At 45.0% G+C, this 17,155-nt stretch overlaps 1 protein-coding gene across 1 annotated transcript in view; it reads left to right on the top strand.

The window, feature by feature from the left end:
- The window catches only part of kiaa0930, a 46,722-nt gene extending 30,512 nt beyond the window's left edge, over positions 1–16,210 (top strand). Inside the window, exons 3-11 of the mRNA XM_079262840.1 lie at positions 4,475–4,623; positions 7,379–7,483; positions 7,725–7,802; positions 7,886–7,987; positions 8,232–8,372; positions 10,041–10,229; positions 11,611–11,770; positions 11,893–12,048; positions 14,260–16,210. Of these exons, the coding sequence (XP_079118966.1) occupies positions 4,475–4,623; positions 7,379–7,483; positions 7,725–7,802; positions 7,886–7,987; positions 8,232–8,372; positions 10,041–10,229; positions 11,611–11,770; positions 11,893–12,048; positions 14,260–14,300 (1,121 nt within the window). The 3' untranslated portion in view covers positions 14,301–16,210. The remainder of the gene's footprint in view (positions 1–4,474; positions 4,624–7,378; positions 7,484–7,724; positions 7,803–7,885; positions 7,988–8,231; positions 8,373–10,040; positions 10,230–11,610; positions 11,771–11,892; positions 12,049–14,259) is intronic.
- Positions 16,211–17,155: the final 945 nt, after the last annotated feature.

Below are 17,155 nucleotides of genomic sequence, written 5' to 3'. Positions count from 1 at the left end.
AAACGTGTTGGAAGTGTCGGGGTCACGTTGGGGAAACGTTTTGGAAACGTCAGGGTTACGTTGGGGAAATGTTTTGGAAACGTCGGGGTTACGTTGAGGAAACGTTGGAGTTACGTTGAGGAAACATGTTGGAAACGTTGGGGTCACGTTGAGGAAACGTGTTGGAAACGTCGGGGTTACGTTGAGGAAACGTGTTGGAAACGTCGGGGTCACGTTGTTGAGGAAACCCGTTGGAAATGTCGGGGTCACGTTGAGGAAACGTGTTGGAAACGTCGGGGTCACCTTGAGGAAACGTGTTGGAAACGTCGGGGTCACGTTGTTGAGGAAACGTGTTGGAAACGTCGGGGTCACGTTGTTGAGGAAACGTGTTGGAAACGTCGGGGTCACGTTGTTGAGGAAACGTGTTGGAAACGTCGGGGTCACCTTGAGGAAACGTGTTGGAAACGTCGGGGTCACCTTGAGGAAACGTGTTGGAAACGTCGGGGTCACGTTGAGGAAACGTGTTGGAAGCGTCGGGGTCACGTTGAGGAAACGTGTTGGAAACGTCGGGGTCACGTTGTTGAGGAAACGTGTTGGAAACGTCGGGGTCAACTTGAGGAAACGTGTTGGAAACGTCGGGGTTACGTTGGGGAAATGTTTTGGAAACGTCGGGGTCACGTTGAGGAAACGTGTTGGAAGCGTCGGGGTCACGTTGAGGAAACGTGTTAGAAACGTCGGGGTTACGTTGGGGAAATGTTTTGGAAACGTCGGGGTTACGTTGGGGAAATGTTTTGGAAACGTCGGGGTCACGTTGAGGAAATGTTTTGGAAACGTCGGGGTCACGTTGGGGAGACGTGTTGGAAATGTCGGGGTCACCTTGAGGAAACGTGTTGGAAACGTCGGGGTCACCTTGAGGAAACGTGTTGGAAACGTCGGGGTCACGTTGTTGAGGAAACGTGTTGGAAACGTCGGGGTCACCTTGAGGAAACGTGTTGGAAACGTCGGGGTCACATTGTTGAGGAAACGTGTTGGAAACGTCGGTGTCACGTTGAGGAAACGTGTTGGAAACGTCGGGGTTACGTTGGGGAAATGTTTTGGAAACGTCGGGGTCACGTTGAGGAAACGTGTTGGAAGTGTCGGGGTTACGTTGGGGAAATGTTTTGGAAACGTCGGGGTTACGTTGGGGAAATGTTTTGGAAACGTCGGGGTTACGTTGGGGAAATGTTTTGGAAACGTCGGGGTTACGTTGGGGAAATGTTTGGAAAAACGTGGGGGTTACGTTGAGGAAACGTGTTTGAAACATCGGGGTCACGTTGAGGAAACGTGTTTGAAACATCGGGGTCACGTTGAGGAAACGTGTTGGAAACATCGGGGTCACGTTGAGGAAACGTGTTGGAAACGTCGGGGTCACGTTGAGGAAACGTGTTGGAAGTGTCGGGGTTACGTTGGGGAAATGTTTTGGAAACGTCGGGGTTACGTTGGGGAAATGTTTTGGAAACGTCGGGGTTACGTTGGGGAAATGTTTTGGAAACGTCGGGGTTACGTTGGGGAAATGTTTTGGAAACGTCGGGGTTACGTTGGGGAAATGTTTGGAAAAACGTGGGGGTTACGTTGAGGAAACGTGTTTGAAACATTGGGGTCACGTTGAGGAAACGTGTTTGAAACATCGGGGTCACGTTGAGGAAACGTGTTGGAAACATCGGGGTCACGTTGGGGAAACGTTTTGGAAACGTCGGGGTCACGTTGAGGAAACGTGTTGGAAGCGTCGGGGTCACGTTGAGGAAACGTGTTAGAAACGTCGGGGTTACGTTGGGGAAATGTTTTGGAAACGTCGGGGTTACGTTGGGGAAATGTTTTGGAAACGTCGGGGTCACGTTGAGGAAATGTTTTGGAAACGTCGGGGTCACGTTGGGGACATGTTTGGAAACGTCGGGGTCACATTGTTGAGGAGACGTGTTGGAAACGTCGGGGTCACGTTGAGGAAACGTCGGGGTTACGTTGGGGAAATGTTTTGGAAACGTCGGGGTCACGTTGAGGAAACGTGTTTGACACATCGGGGTCACGTTGAGGAAACGTGTTGGAAACATCGGGGTCACGTTGGGGAAACGTTTTGGAAACGTCAGGGTTACGTTGGGGAAATGTTTTGGAAACGTCGGGGTCACCTTGAGGAAACGTGTTGGAAACGTCGGGGTCACCTTGAGGAAACGTGTTGGAAACGTCGGGGTCACGTTGTTGAGGAAACGTGTTGGAAACGTCGGGGTCACCTTGAGGAAACGTGTTGGAAACGTCGGGGTCACATTGTTGAGGAAACGTGTTGGAAACGTCGGTGTCACGTTGAGGAAACGTGTTGGAAACGTCGGGGTTACGTTGGGGAAATGTTTTGGAAACGTCGGGGTCACGTTGAGGAAACGTGTTGGAAGTGTCGGGGTTACGTTGGGGAAATGTTTTGGAAACGTCGGGGTTACGTTGGGGAAATGTTTTGGAAACGTCGGGGTTACGTTGGGGAAATGTTTTGGAAACGTCGGGGTTACGTTGGGGAAATGTTTGGAAAAACGTGGGGGTTACGTTGAGGAAACGTGTTTGAAACATCGGGGTCACGTTGAGGAAACGTGTTTGAAACATCGGGGTCACGTTGAGGAAACGTGTTGGAAACATCGGGGTCACGTTGAGGAAACGTGTTGGAAACGTCGGGGTCACGTTGAGGAAACGTGTTGGAAGTGTCGGGGTTACGTTGGGGAAATGTTTTGGAAACGTCGGGGTTACGTTGGGGAAATGTTTTGGAAACGTCGGGGTTACGTTGGGGAAATGTTTTGGAAACGTCGGGGTTACGTTGGGGAAATGTTTTGGAAACGTCGGGGTTACGTTGGGGAAATGTTTGGAAAAACGTGGGGGTTACGTTGAGGAAACGTGTTTGAAACATCGGGGTCACGTTGAGGAAACGTGTTTGAAACATCGGGGTCACGTTGAGGAAACGTGTTGGAAACATCGGGGTCACGTTGGGGAAACGTTTTGGAAACGTCGGGGTCACGTTGAGGAAACGTGTTGGAAGCGTCGGGGTCACGTTGAGGAAACGTGTTAGAAACGTCGGGGTTACGTTGGGGAAATGTTTTGGAAACGTCGGGGTTACGTTGGGGAAATGTTTTGGAAACGTCGGGGTCACGTTGAGGAAATGTTTTGGAAACGTCGGGGTCACGTTGGGGACATGTTTGGAAACGTCGGGGTCACATTGTTGAGGAGACGTGTTGGAAACGTCGGGGTCACGTTGAGGAAACGTCGGGGTTACGTTGGGGAAATGTTTTGGAAACGTCGGGGTCACGTTGAGGAAACGTGTTTGACACATCGGGGTCACGTTGAGGAAACGTGTTGGAAACATCGGGGTCACGTTGGGGAAACGTTTTGGAAACGTCAGGGTTACGTTGGGGAAATGTTTTGGAAACGTCGGGGTTACGTTGAGGAAACGTGTTGGAAACGTCTGGGTCACCATCAGACCATCAGGCTGAGGCTTTTCCTGGGAACTAATGATCTGGATTCCAAACAGCCAGTTAAAAGACGGTCCCTGAGTTTTTTTAAGCTTCTCCTGCACAGTTTGCCAACAGCTCACATTTACTCACATCTTTGTGATTGGATGAAGGCCAGAGGTCTTCCTCTCCTGGAGCAGTCTCTCCGATCTGCTGTTAACCTGAAGACGGATAGAGACATAGGACATTTTAATAAAACCAGATTGATCTGATGGAGTCCAGGAGAGCAGACAGGAAGTTAAATTTAAGGCCATGTCAGCCCACAGACGCCTAGCAACTGTTGCCAGGCAACCAGGCAGGTGGCTGGGCCCATTGAATGGCAGCAGAGCCCTGATGTGACGAGATTGGAGTTTGATCAGTTTTTATATTAAAAACCTGCAGAGACTGATCGATCAGGTCATTGATCAGAACAACGGCCAGGATGAATGATGGAGGAATGAACTCGTAAAAACACCAGATTTATTTGTGTTTATTGTTTTCACATGGACCAAATTTTTAATCCTGGTTCATTAATATTTTATACTTATGCCAATAAAAACTGACATGATTCTCAACATTTATGTGTTTATTTTTTAAAACAGATCAATAATGTTTCTTTATCCAGCTAAAACGGGATGAATCATATTTAATATCAGCTTTAGTCCTACAATTTATTTATCAACATGTAAGTTCTTATTTATCAATTGGATTCCAGTCGAAAGGATCGTTTTCCTGTATTTTGCAAGTCAAAATCTATCAAATACATAAAAAAATATCTGGATCAACAAGCTGACAGCAGCCGAATTATTCTGGTTCCGACAGTTTCCCAGATTCCCGGAAATGTTTAGTCTTGTCTGCAAACGTACAACTCACCGATGTTCCAGCAGGTGGCGCTACATTGGTCCTTCAGCTGGACTTGAGATCTACGATCAGGTTCTGTTTGTGGTTTAATTTGTGTGATCTTACCTTCATCTGCCGTCTCTGCTGTGTGTCTACAGGCTGCTTTAAAGACGATCGCATCGTTTTCTGGACCTGGATGTTCTCCACCTACTTCATGGAGAAGTGGGCGCCTCGCCAGGACGACATGCTGTTCTACGTCCGCAGGAAGCTCGCCTACGTCAGCACGGACAACAGCGAGGGCAAAAAGGTGACGACCTATACTACCCTGTTCTTACGCAGGGTCTGGAAACGGGACTCTGTGTGGGAGACGGGACTCTAGTCGGAGATCTGGAGGACGGGCTGAACGTAAAACTGGGAGGTGTTGGGACAGTTCAGAGGGATGTTCTGGTTTCACCTACTGGGAAGGATCTTTCTTTTATCCCTTCATGATTCTCCGTTTGGACCTTCTGTCTTTCCGTAGCTTCACTGCCGTTTCGTGTTCGATATTTGGGAAACGTGATAAACTGTTTCCACATGTTCTTCTGAATGAAATCCAGTTGGATTCTCTGGGCCGTCTTGAGCTTCCATTGGCGATCCAAGCGTTCCGGTTCTGCTTTTCCAACGTCCTTTTTTATGTTTTCCATCAGTTTTCCATCGATGGGTGTTCCTGCTCTTTCAAGCTTGGAAGATTTCCTCCCTGTTCGGGATCAGGTTGGTTCTTTAAAAAACCCCAGCAGATGATCTGAGGTTTGATGTCGCTCCGATCAGAGGGATTACAACCTGCAGGCTGCAGGTTCAGATCCAGAACCAGAATTGGATTCATGAGTAAGAAAAAGGCAGATAATCATAAAGATTTAAAGAGAAAAACACCGAAAACTGAAAGAAAAAAGAGACTTTTGTTCGGAAACTGAAGCGATTCCAATGGCTCTGATTCATGACAGATAAGATTCATTCCTTTCATCAACTTTCCAGTCGCAACGTTTGTTTTCTGCTCATTTCATTCCGTTTCAGCAAAACATGAAAAAACATTCCAGCAAACACAGATTTATTTCCACAACAGAACCAAACCCAACAGAACCCAACATAACTAAACACATTACCCAACATAACTAAACACAACATTACCCAACAGAACCGAACCCAACAGAACCTAACATAACTAAACACAACATTACCCAACAGAACCGAACCCAACAGAACCCAACCCAACAGAACCCAACATAACTAAACACATTACCCAACATAACTAAACACATTACCCAACAGAACCCAACACAACAGAACCGAACCCAACAGAACCTAACATAACTAAACACAACATTACCCAACAGAACCTAACATAACTAAACACAACATTACCCAACAAAACTAAACACATTACCCAACAGAACACAACAGAACCGAACCCAACAGTACCTAACATAACTAAACACAACATTACCCAACAGAACCTAACATAACTAAACACATTACCCAACATAACTAAACACAACATTACCCAACAGAACACAACAGAACCGAACCCAACAGTACCTAACATAACTAAACACAACATTACCCAACAGAACCTAACATAACTAAACACAACAGTACCCAACATAACTAAACACAACATTACCCTACAGAACACAACAGAACCGAACCCAACAGTACCTAACATAACTAAACACAACACTACCCAACAGAACCTAACATAACTAAACACAACATTACCCAACAGAACCCAACACAACAGAACCGAACCCAACAGAACCGAACCCAACAGAACCTAACATAACTAAACACAACATTACCCAACAGAACCTAACATAACTAAACACAACATTACCCAACATAACTAAACACATTACCCAACAGAACACAACAGAACCGAACCCAACAGTACCTAACATAACTAAACACAACATTACCCAACAGTACCCAACATAACTAAACACAACAGTACCCAACATAACTAAACACAACATTACCCAACAGAACACAACAGAACCGAACCCAACAGTACCTAACATAACTAAACACATTACCCAACAGAACCTAACATAACTAAACACAACATTACCCAACATAACTAAACACATTACCCAACAGAACCCAACACAACAGAACCGAACCCAACAGAACCTAACATAACTAAACACAACATTACCCAACAGAACCTAACATAACTAAACACAACATTACCCAACATAACTAAACACAACATTACCCAACAGAACACAACAGAACCGAACCCAACAGTACCTAACATAACTAAACACAACATTACCCAACAGAACCTAACATAACTAAACACAACAGTACCCAACATAACTAAACACAACATTACCCAACAGAACACAACAGAACCGAACCCAACAGTACCTAACATAACTAAACACATTACCCAACAGAACCTAACATAACTAAACACAACATTACCCAACATAACTAAACACATTACCCAACAGAACCCAACACAACAGAACCGAACCCAACAGAACCTAACATAACTAAACACAACATTACCCAACAGAACCTAACATAACTAAACACAACAGTACCCAACAGACCCAAACCCAACAGAACATTGCATTTTTCCAGTCATTAAAAACAAAAGCGCTTCACGTTCATCTTATTTTATTGTCTGTTTGAAAATGTCAGCGGCAGACAGTTGTCATGGTAACCACATGATGCATCGTCCAATGAGATGCCTCCGTCTGCTGCGATGAACAGAAAGCTCTTCACCTCTTTCAGGAAAAACAAGTTAAGTGGCGTCATGTCAGCTTGCCAGCAGCTTCAAGAGCCTTGACACACACACACACACACACACACACACACACACACACACACACATACAGGTGTCGCCATGGCAACCATTCCTGTGCTCTAAATGCTGTGACTGATATAAATCCTGGCATGTAAAGACCTCGTCTGTCCCTGAAGAGATGTCTCATGCTTTATCTGTAGAAGATCAGACGCCTAAAGTCGCCATGATGCCGGGGTTCTGATGCGGTTCTGATTCTGGCCCACTCTGGTTTTAGGTGGAGGTGGAGGTCTACAGGAGGGATTCCAAGAAGCTGCCGGGCCTCGGAGACCCTGACATTGACTGGGAGGAAAGTGTCTACCTGAATCTGATCCTGCAGAAGGTAAAGACCAGAAGAACTTGACCAGTTCAGGACTGAACCAGATCTTCAGCAGACCTGGATGTGGACAGGTTCTGGTCTGTATGGTCGCATGTTAAAAGGGTCTGGCAACATTTGAATCTGGTTTAGGCCTACGGCGGGTTTTGCACTGGAAACATGGGTTTTATGGGGACTGTGATGTTTCTGCTTCAGACCATCATTTATTGGCTGTTAGTTTCTCACTGATGCCTCTGTTGGCTTCCAGCTGGATTACGTGGTCACCTGCGCCGTCTGCACGCGCTCAGACGCTGGAGACATCCACATCCACAAGAAGAAATGCCAGGTGGGACGTGGCGGCGGTCGGCAGCATCCACCAGTGCAGCTAGACTCAACGCTCATCGTGTTCTCTCCGTCCGTCTCTTACAGGAAGTGTTTGCGTCTCCCAGTAAACACGCCATGGACAGCAAAGGAGAGGAGTCCAAGATGAGCTACCCCAACATCTTCTTCATGATCGACAACTTCGAGGAGGTAATGGCAGCCAGAAGAGACAAAGCCTTCTTTCCTCTGCACACGTTTAATTCCAGCTTCTGCTTCATCCATCCTGCACACAAACTAGAATAAAATCTGTTACAATCTGTTCTTCTTCTCTAATGCGACAAACTCACGAGCTTCAGCTGCACAAAACTCACATCTTCTCTTCAATAAATTTATGTGAACTGACTGAAGTGAGTGTTGGAAGTTAGAGGAAGCCGGTGATGTGACATGTCTGCAGGTGTTCAAAGACATGACGGTGGGCGAAGGCGAGATGGTCTGCGTGGAGCTGGTGGCGAGCGACAAGAGCAACACCTTCCAGGGCGTCATCTTTCAGGGCTCCATCCGCTACGAGGCGCTCAAGAAAGTGTATGACAATCGGGTGAGAGTAACACCGTAAACACGCGTACAGACGGTAGCGACGCCAACACGTCTGTGTCAGTTTATAAGGGCCGAGCTTCTACTTAGATAAATATGTCTAAAATAAATTGATCATTTTCAATTCATTTGCTGCACTTTTTGGTTTTTTTGTAGTTTATTTGGTTATTATGGGTTTAAAAAAGGAATAGAGGGGTTTTATTGCTGAATAGCAAGTTAAAAATGTGAAGAAAAAAAAATGCTCTGATGGAACTGTTTTACGTTAGGTTAATGTTAGCATTTGCCTGATAGTGGCAAATGAAGGGCAGATTTTTGCTAACATGGTTGATTATCATTAGCAGCTAATGTTAGCAGCTTAATGTAAGAGGTTTAGCAGTTGACTTATGTTGAACTAAACGTTGTTGGCTGATGCTAGTTAAAATTTAGTTATTGTTGGTAGCTGATGTTAATTTGTAAGGTTAATGGTTGATAATTGCTAGCAGCTAGCAGTGTAGGAGTAGAAAGCATTAATGATCTTAGAGCTAATTTTAACAACCTTTTGCTAACTAAAGGTTGCTAACGTTTAAGGTTGGGTGGATTAAAATTTCTGGGGGTTTTTTTTCATTGTTTTTTTTTCAAGAATTTTAGTATTAGTAGTTTAGTTCTTGTTAGCTGTTAACTAATAAAAGGGAGGTAAGGTATGGTTAGTTATTGTTAGCTTTTGGCTAACGTTTGTTGACATGACCAAAACTGCTGTCATTGATTTTTAGCTGGTGCCTAATGACAGCAAGTAGCCAGTGTTGAAGGGATTGTTGTTGTTTACATGTTTATAATACTTTTGGCTAATGTTAATGTTCACAGTAAGCTGATAGCAGTTTTAGCTAATATAAAGGTTGAATTCTTTTCAACAGTTAGCTAATAGAAGCTCCAGCTGAAGTTGGTTAAATTGGATAGATATTTACTGGTTTGTCACTTGTGACTGATGTTTCCACTTTGTGTTGATATTAGCAGACAAGTATTGTAATCGGTTAACTATTCTTTCATTTATTCATTATCAAAACTGCTTAGTCCGATTAAGGGTTGCGGGGAAGCTGGAGCCTATCCCAGCAGTCTTTAGCCGAAAGGCAGGGTACACCCTGGACAACTCACCAGTCCATCGCAGGGCCACATCTAATGCAAAATAATAGTTTTGCAGCAGTTTGCTAATAATTGTGACAGCTGTTAGCAGCAAATGTTAGCAGTTTGGGAATTTTGGCAGTTGGCTGCTGTTCAGGAGTTTGTTTTTGAGTGTTTTTTTTTCTTTTGTGTTGTTTATCTCCAGATATTTTTATTTCGCTGTTTGCAGTTTTGTATTCCTAACTGTCTGATGATCAACAGCTACAAATGTTAGTTTTTTAATAAACTTAAGTTACTGTTAGAAGATGGCTTATGTTAGCGGTTTGCTCAGGTAGCCGATTGGGTCTTTTAGTTTGCTTTGACCTGCTTTTACTGTTACCTGTTTTTTAATGTTAAAGGTTTGTTTCATAAGCAGTTTACTAATGTACTAGATTCTGTTTATGTCTTTCAATGCATGAATAATGTAACTTGTAGTGATAAGCTAACTGCAGGTGGCTTACTACATTGGCCTGCTGTATTTTTTACCAGACAGGTACACGGGCTGTTTACGGCTGCTTAACGTGTCACTGTGCTGCAGGTGAGCGTTGCTGCTAAGATGGCCCAGCGAATGTCTTTTGGCTTCTACAAATACAACAACATGGAGTTTGTGAGGATGAAAGGACCGCAGGGGAAAGGTCACGCCGAGATGGCCGTCAGCAGGGTGCCAACAGGCGACACCTCGCCCTGCGGCACCGAGGAGGACCAGGTGTCCCCCATGCACGAGAGGGTGAGGACTAAAACTGCAGCCGGAAGAACAAAACCCATAAAGTCTAGTACGAGTTTGACAAAGCTCCAGTTTGGCTCGGATAAAAACAGGTCATTAATTATAAATGCAGCTGAACTGAATCTTAGATACAAAACAGTCTGTGTCTGACTAAAGTCTGTCTTTAATTACTGATAACAAAACTAAATGAATTATGCTGACAGGAAAGATGTCGCTGGAAAAAACATTAAGAGCTTAAAAATGTAGGAAATTTTCCTTAAATAATCCTTAAATAAATAAATAAAATTGATTTAATTTAAATCAACTAATAAAATAACAATCTGATTGAAAATGTAAATAACCCCTTTTAAAGAATAATTAGTACTTTAAGCTCTTTGTGGTGTTTTTATTGAAATGGATGAAATGCTGATATTGTGATTTTCACAAGCCAAAGTAAAACATTTATATCAGATCAGATTTAAAAAATGCTTTTACATAACAGATTAATATGGATTTTACTGAAGTTCTAAAGGAGTAATAAATATCTGTAATATATCAGGCTAAAGTTCAGTCAGAAAACAGAATCTGAGAGTTTTTAGACCAGCAGGCGTCACGTTTAGGATCACAGTAACGTTGAAACACAATGAAAATGTTTTTTTTAATCACCATTATAACCATTGGAACCTTATTTAATTACAATTTTTTTTACAAATTTAAAGAAAATATTTAGTCATTTCTGAAAAACAACTAATATGATAGTGTCATGGTCTGAATTTCTTTTCTTTTTATTTTGTTGTTTCACATAGTTTCTAAACTTATTGGTAATAAAGCAAAATTACAACTATAATTATCTCCTTAATTTATTGAATTTCCCTTTGGGGATTAATAAAGTATTAATTAAGTATTTTTCATTTCATTAATCTTCCTGAAGAATTCTAATGATTTAGGAAGAATTCTGACTGATTTTGGAATAATCGTGACTGATTTTGGAATAATTCTGTACGATTTTGAAAGAATTTTAATTGATTTTGGAAGAATTCCAATGATTTAGGAAGAATTCTAATAATTTTGGAATAATTCTGACTGATTTTGAAAGAATTTTGATTGATTTTGGAAGAGTTCTAATGATTTTGAAAGAATTCTTACTGATTTTGAAAGAATTCTGACTGATTTTGGAAGAATTCTAATAATTTTGGAAAAATTCTGATTGATTTTGGAAGAATTCTAATGATTTAGGAAGAAAAATTCTCACTGATTTAGGAAGAATTTTGATTTTTAAAATAAGAATTCTGATTGAATTGGAAGAATTCTAGTAATTCGGAAGAATTCTAGTAATTTGGAAGAATTCTGATTGATTAGGGAAGAATTCTGACTGATTGCCATCATTCCGACCGTTTCTCTGCAGGTGACGTCCTTCAGCACACCTCCGACCCCGGAGAGGAACCGTCCGTCCTTCTTCTCACCGTCTCTAAGAAGAAAAATGCCTCGAAACCGGATTGCAGAGATGAAAAAGTCTCACTCTGCCAACGACAGCGAAGAGTTCTTCAGGGAGGAGGAAGATGAAGGTGAGGAAAGTTCATTTTGGTTCGGGAAATTCGCCATCATGCTGTAGTGAAGATGAATCCTGTTTAGTCTTTTTTTAAATAACATTCTGTTTTCCTGACTGATGATGAGTTTGTATCCTCAGATCTTCACACCGCCACCAACCTTCGCTCACGCTCTCTGTCAGGAACCGGACGCTCACTGGTCGGCTCATGGCTCAAACTGAACCGGACCGAGGACTACTTCCTGCTCTACTCGCACCTGACCTACGTCACGCTGCCACTGCACCGCATCACCACAGGTCAGAGGTCAACATGCACACCCCCACTTTATGGTAGCTAGACCAGAACCTGGACCCCAATCGACCTGACTAAACCACAGGACCTGGACCTGGGCCGACTTGACAAAACGGCAGGTCTTGGACCTGGACCTGGACCTGGATCGACCTGACTAAACCCCATGATCTGGACCTGGATCGACCGGACTACACCACAAGACCTGGACCTGGATCGACCTGACTAAACCCCATGATCTGGACCTGGATCGACCGGACTACACCACAAGACCTGGACCTGGGGGTCTCATCTCTAAAACGTTGCATAGGATCTGTTCTAAATGTTTTTTTTAAGCGAAATAAAATCCTGGTTCACAAAGGCGTCACGGCGCTCCTGGAAGCAGCGTTGCCTTTATAAATCCCAGCTGCACCTCAACGTTGGCGTACAAGGTTCCGCCTCGTGTTCCGTCCTCGACACGCCCACATTAAACCTTAAATGGTCGATGCAAAGCACCTCATGAATAACAAGTTGTATTTAAATGAGCAGCTGATTAATTCAATCAATAGTTTTACAATAAGAGTTAATTATTTATTAATTATAGTAAACACACAGCTGTTGGCTAATCCGAACTGGTCAGAGCCAGTTGCCATGGGAACCCAGTGGTTGAAAACTGGATCTGAACTGGGTCAGTGCGGATCTGACGGGTCAGTTCCCAGTCCAGCACATAGATCCATTAGCGATGCTTTTAGCCGAAACCTGCAGACCAGAACCCATCCCAGTAAACCCTCAGACCAGAACCCATCCCAGTAAACCCTCAGACCAGAACCCATCCCAGTAAACCCTCAGACCAGAACCCATCCCAGTAAACCCTCAGACCAGAACCCATCCCAGTAAACCCTCAGACCAGAACCCATCCCAGTAAACCCTCAGACCAGAACCCATCCCAGTAAACCCTCAGACCAGAACCCATCCCAGTAAACCCTCAAACCAGAACCCATCCCAGTAAACCCTCAGACCAGAACCCATCCCAGTAAACCCTCAGACCAGAACCCATCCCAGTAAACCCTCAGACCAGAACCCGTCCCAGTAAACCCTCAGACCAGAACCCGTCCCAGTAAACCCTCAGACCAGAACCCATCCCAGTAAACCCTCAGACCAGAACCCATCCCAGTAAACCCTCAGACCAGAACCCATCCCAGTAAACCCTCAGACCAGAACCCATCCCAGTAAACCCTCAGACCAGAACCCATCCCAGTAAACCCTCAGACCAGAACCCATCCCAGTAAACCCTCAGACCAGAACCGGTCCCAGTAAACCCTCAAACCAGAACCCATCCCAGTAAACCCTCAGACCAGAACCGGTCCCAGTAAACCCTCAGACCAGAACCCATCCCAGTAAACCCTCAGACCAGAACCGGTCCCAGTAAACCCTCAGACCAGAACCCATCCCAGTAAACCCTCAGACCAGAACCCATCCCAGTAAACCCTCAGACCAGAACCGGTCCCAGTAAACCCTCAGACCAGAACCGGTCCCAGTAAACCCTCAGACCAGAACCGGTCCCAGTAAACCCTCAGACCAGAACCGGTCCCAGTAAACCCTCAGACCAGAACCCATCCCAGTAAACCCTCAGACCAGAACCCGTCCCAGTAAACCCTCAGACCAGAACCCGTCCCAGTAAACCCTCAGACCAGAACCGGTCACAGTAAACCCTCAGACCAGAACCGGTCACAGTAAACCCTCAGACCAGAACCGGTCCCAGTAAACCCTCAGACCAGAACCGGTCCCAGTAAACCCTCAGACCAGAACCCGTCCCAGTAAACCCTCAGACCAGAACCCGTCCCAGTAAACCCTCAGACCAGAACCCGTCCCAGTAAACCCTCAGACCAGAACCGGTCCCAGTAAACCCTCAGACCAGAACCCGTCCCAGTAAACCCTCAGACCAGAACCCGTCCCAGTAAACCCTCAGACCAGAACCGGTCCCAGTAAACCCTCAGACCAGAACCGGTCCCAGTAAACCCTCAGACCAGAACCGGTCCCAGTAAACCCTCAGACCAGAACCGGTCCCAGTAAACCCTCAGACCAGAACCCGTCCCAGTAAACCCTCAGACCAGAACCCGTCCCAGTAAACCCTCAGACCAGAACCCGTCCCAGTAAACCCTCAGACCAGAACCCGTCCCAGTAAACCCTCAGACCAGAACCGATCTTCCTGTCTCTGACGGGTTGTGTTTGCTTGGCAGACATCTTGGAGGTGCGGCAGAAGCCCATCCTGATGACATAGCAGAGCCGGACGCCGTCGGAGCGTCGCTACCAAGTGCCTCCTGCATCAGGCCACTCCCACATCAGCAGCGCCCCCCGGTGTCCGGACGGAGACCCGCGACCAAACACCCGCTTCACCCGGAGACGCTCCGCAGACAAACCAGCCATCCGAGAAGTGCCTCCTCTTCTGCCCAGTTCCTGCTCGTCTCCACGGAAACGGGCCTGGCGTCAGGATCATGTGACCTCAGTGTGAGAAGGCACTGGCTGAACTCTTACCTGAAGAAGAGGGAAGGGAAGAATGTGTGTTTCCTGTAAATATTCCTGCTGCTTTACTCACGGAGACGCCTTGACTGGAGGTCGTGCTTTCACCCACATGTCCTGGCGGCGTGGCGGGCTGCGGCGTGGCGGGCTGCGGCGTGGCGGGCTGCGGCGTGGCGGGCTGCGGCGTTGTGCTGGCTTTCACCCGCACGTCGTGGAGTTCTGTTTTTTTACACGTGGTTTGGTGGGCGAGGCGCGCGGTGTGAAAGACAGACGCCAAACAACCCGGGCTCGCCTTTTCCTGAGAAAAGCCAAATGTAGGTCCGTGAGTAACGATGTAAAACCAGCTGCTGTTTAGATGGAATAAAAACGAGTCAGATGATGACTTTTTTTTCTTCTTTTTATGAATATTAATGTTAAAAAAAAAAAAGTACATTATTGAAAATTTTTTTAATTTTCTGGATTTTAAACTGAATAAATAATAAAAATATTAAGTTAATGTGAAATAAAACTGATTTTATTTCATTAAATTCTGACTTTGTTCATAAAAAAAGACTGAATTCATATAATTTGATGATAAATTCTGAAGAATGATGAAAGATTAGTTTGATCTTGTGGGACAGAAGTTTTAATGTTTAAATATTTAGTTTTATTAAAATAATGAAAGTTTCAGGACGACTTTCCCTCCAAACTGAAACTGAAGGCTTTGAGTTTGATTCGCTGCTGAAGCCTTAACCCTCTTTCAGCTTCTCGTTTCACGCCATGCCGCCAACCGACCCGCCGCTCTGCGCCCGACCCGCCGCTCTGCGCCCGACCCGCCGCTCTGCGCCCGACCCGCCGCCGTTCTACAAGCTTTTATAAGACTTTTTCTTGCTTCACATTTTTCTCTAAAATTATTTTCTAAAACTAATCAGTTCATCGTTTCTTCACAAACTGATTTAAACTGAAGCAAAACGTCACGTTTTCACGTTTAAATTCATTTTCATAAAAGGACGAATTTAATGCAGAAAAGACGAGAAGCACTAATTTTATTTGATTTTTTAGGTTTTTTTTCTCATTTTTCATGTCAAACTGCAGAATTTTTCTCCCATCGACTCAGATCTGATACGGATCAATAACCCTGATCGGTCGGTGGGTTCATGTCCTCAGATCAGCCGTGAAGGTTCTGTTGTGATCTGCATCAGATGAAGCGGAGATCGGACCCACGCCGACCACGTCTGCATTGGAGACGCTTCCCGCCGTCTGGAGCTGCTCATGTTTACTTCATCACAGCGTTTATACATGTTGTTGTGCATGTTGCCGTTCTTCCTCCTCCTCCTCTTCTTTCTAAACTCTGTACATTCTCCTTTATTTACTGAAATACACGTTAGCAGAAAAACTGACTCTGGCTGTTTTCTGGGAGCGACTGTGCTTTGGCGCCACCTGCTGGAGAAACGGCCAAGGCCGGATTATCCAATGGGCATTATGGGCACCCATATGGCCTAAACCCACCTTGGACCCATGTGTGGACCACGTAGGGCAAACATCAGCAGTTTGGACATGAAACAAAATGTAAATAAAAGCCAGATAGTCTAGTGCATTGCTATTGGTACCATTGGCTGAGAGATGTTAGAAATGTTGATTCACACTCCGGGCCCAGGGCCCTGTGCACTTTTAACTCAGCTTTTTCACTGAGTCTTCCTCACCTTCTGCCAGATGAGCGGGTAACTTCTGGTAAACTGTCGTGGAATTTATCCGATGAGAAATAAATCTATTAATCAACTGTTTTCTGTTCAGATTTATTGATCATGTACAGATGTTGCGAGCGAGAGGTCTCGAGAGCTCTGCCCCTGCTCAGAGTGTTACAGCGTTCTTTAAACAACCTCTGCCTGGCAGCACTAGTCAAAACAACTGCTAGCTTGGAGATAACAACAGTTAAAGCTGAAGCAGGCCTTGAACAGAACACTTGGTTTTATGCATGAATCTACTAAAGCAAGCTTACTGAACTACTCTAAACTATGCAGAACATAAAACTTATACTACATAAAAAGAAGCTTAATAAATGAGTAACATATTAAAACAGGATTCCACCACATTTCTCAGAGATTTTACTCCATATTAGCCTGATTATTGATTAACTTGCTGCATTTATTGTCAGAAATGATACAATATTCCACACGTCAACACTCGTACAGAAACACAAGTCTCCTTGGCTCTAAACAAACAAATCCACTCTGAGAGAATCGATTAAAGGCTACAAGTCCTCTACCTGCCCCCCAGCTGGCGGGAAAAACAAGGTGCTCCGGCTGCAGACCTCCACTGTGGGAACAGGATCGACTGGGAGCATCTCCAGCATCAGGCAGGAAGAAACGAGCGTTCCATCACCCACTGCCGCCAGTGAGGCGGCCAAACGGTGGTTATAACCCTGTCTTTTACTTCGAAAGGCCCGTTTTGTGCGTCCTGACGGCAGAGCCTGCACCAGTAAGTCAGTTAGTCCTCCTGCAACAGAGACCAGTTTCCTCCCAGTTAGTCCTCCTACAACAGAGACCAGTTTCCTCCCAGTTAGTCCTCCTACAACAGAGACCAGTTTCCTCCCAGTTAGTCCTCCTCCAACAGAGACCAGTTTCCTCCCAGTTAGTC

This window comes from Telmatherina bonti (genome assembly GCF_933228915.1).
Source record: "Telmatherina bonti genome assembly, chromosome: 23".
In the NCBI taxonomy this organism is placed as follows: Eukaryota; Metazoa; Chordata; class Actinopteri; order Atheriniformes; family Telmatherinidae; genus Telmatherina; species Telmatherina bonti.
This window is presented reverse-complemented; position numbering and strand designations above follow the sequence as displayed.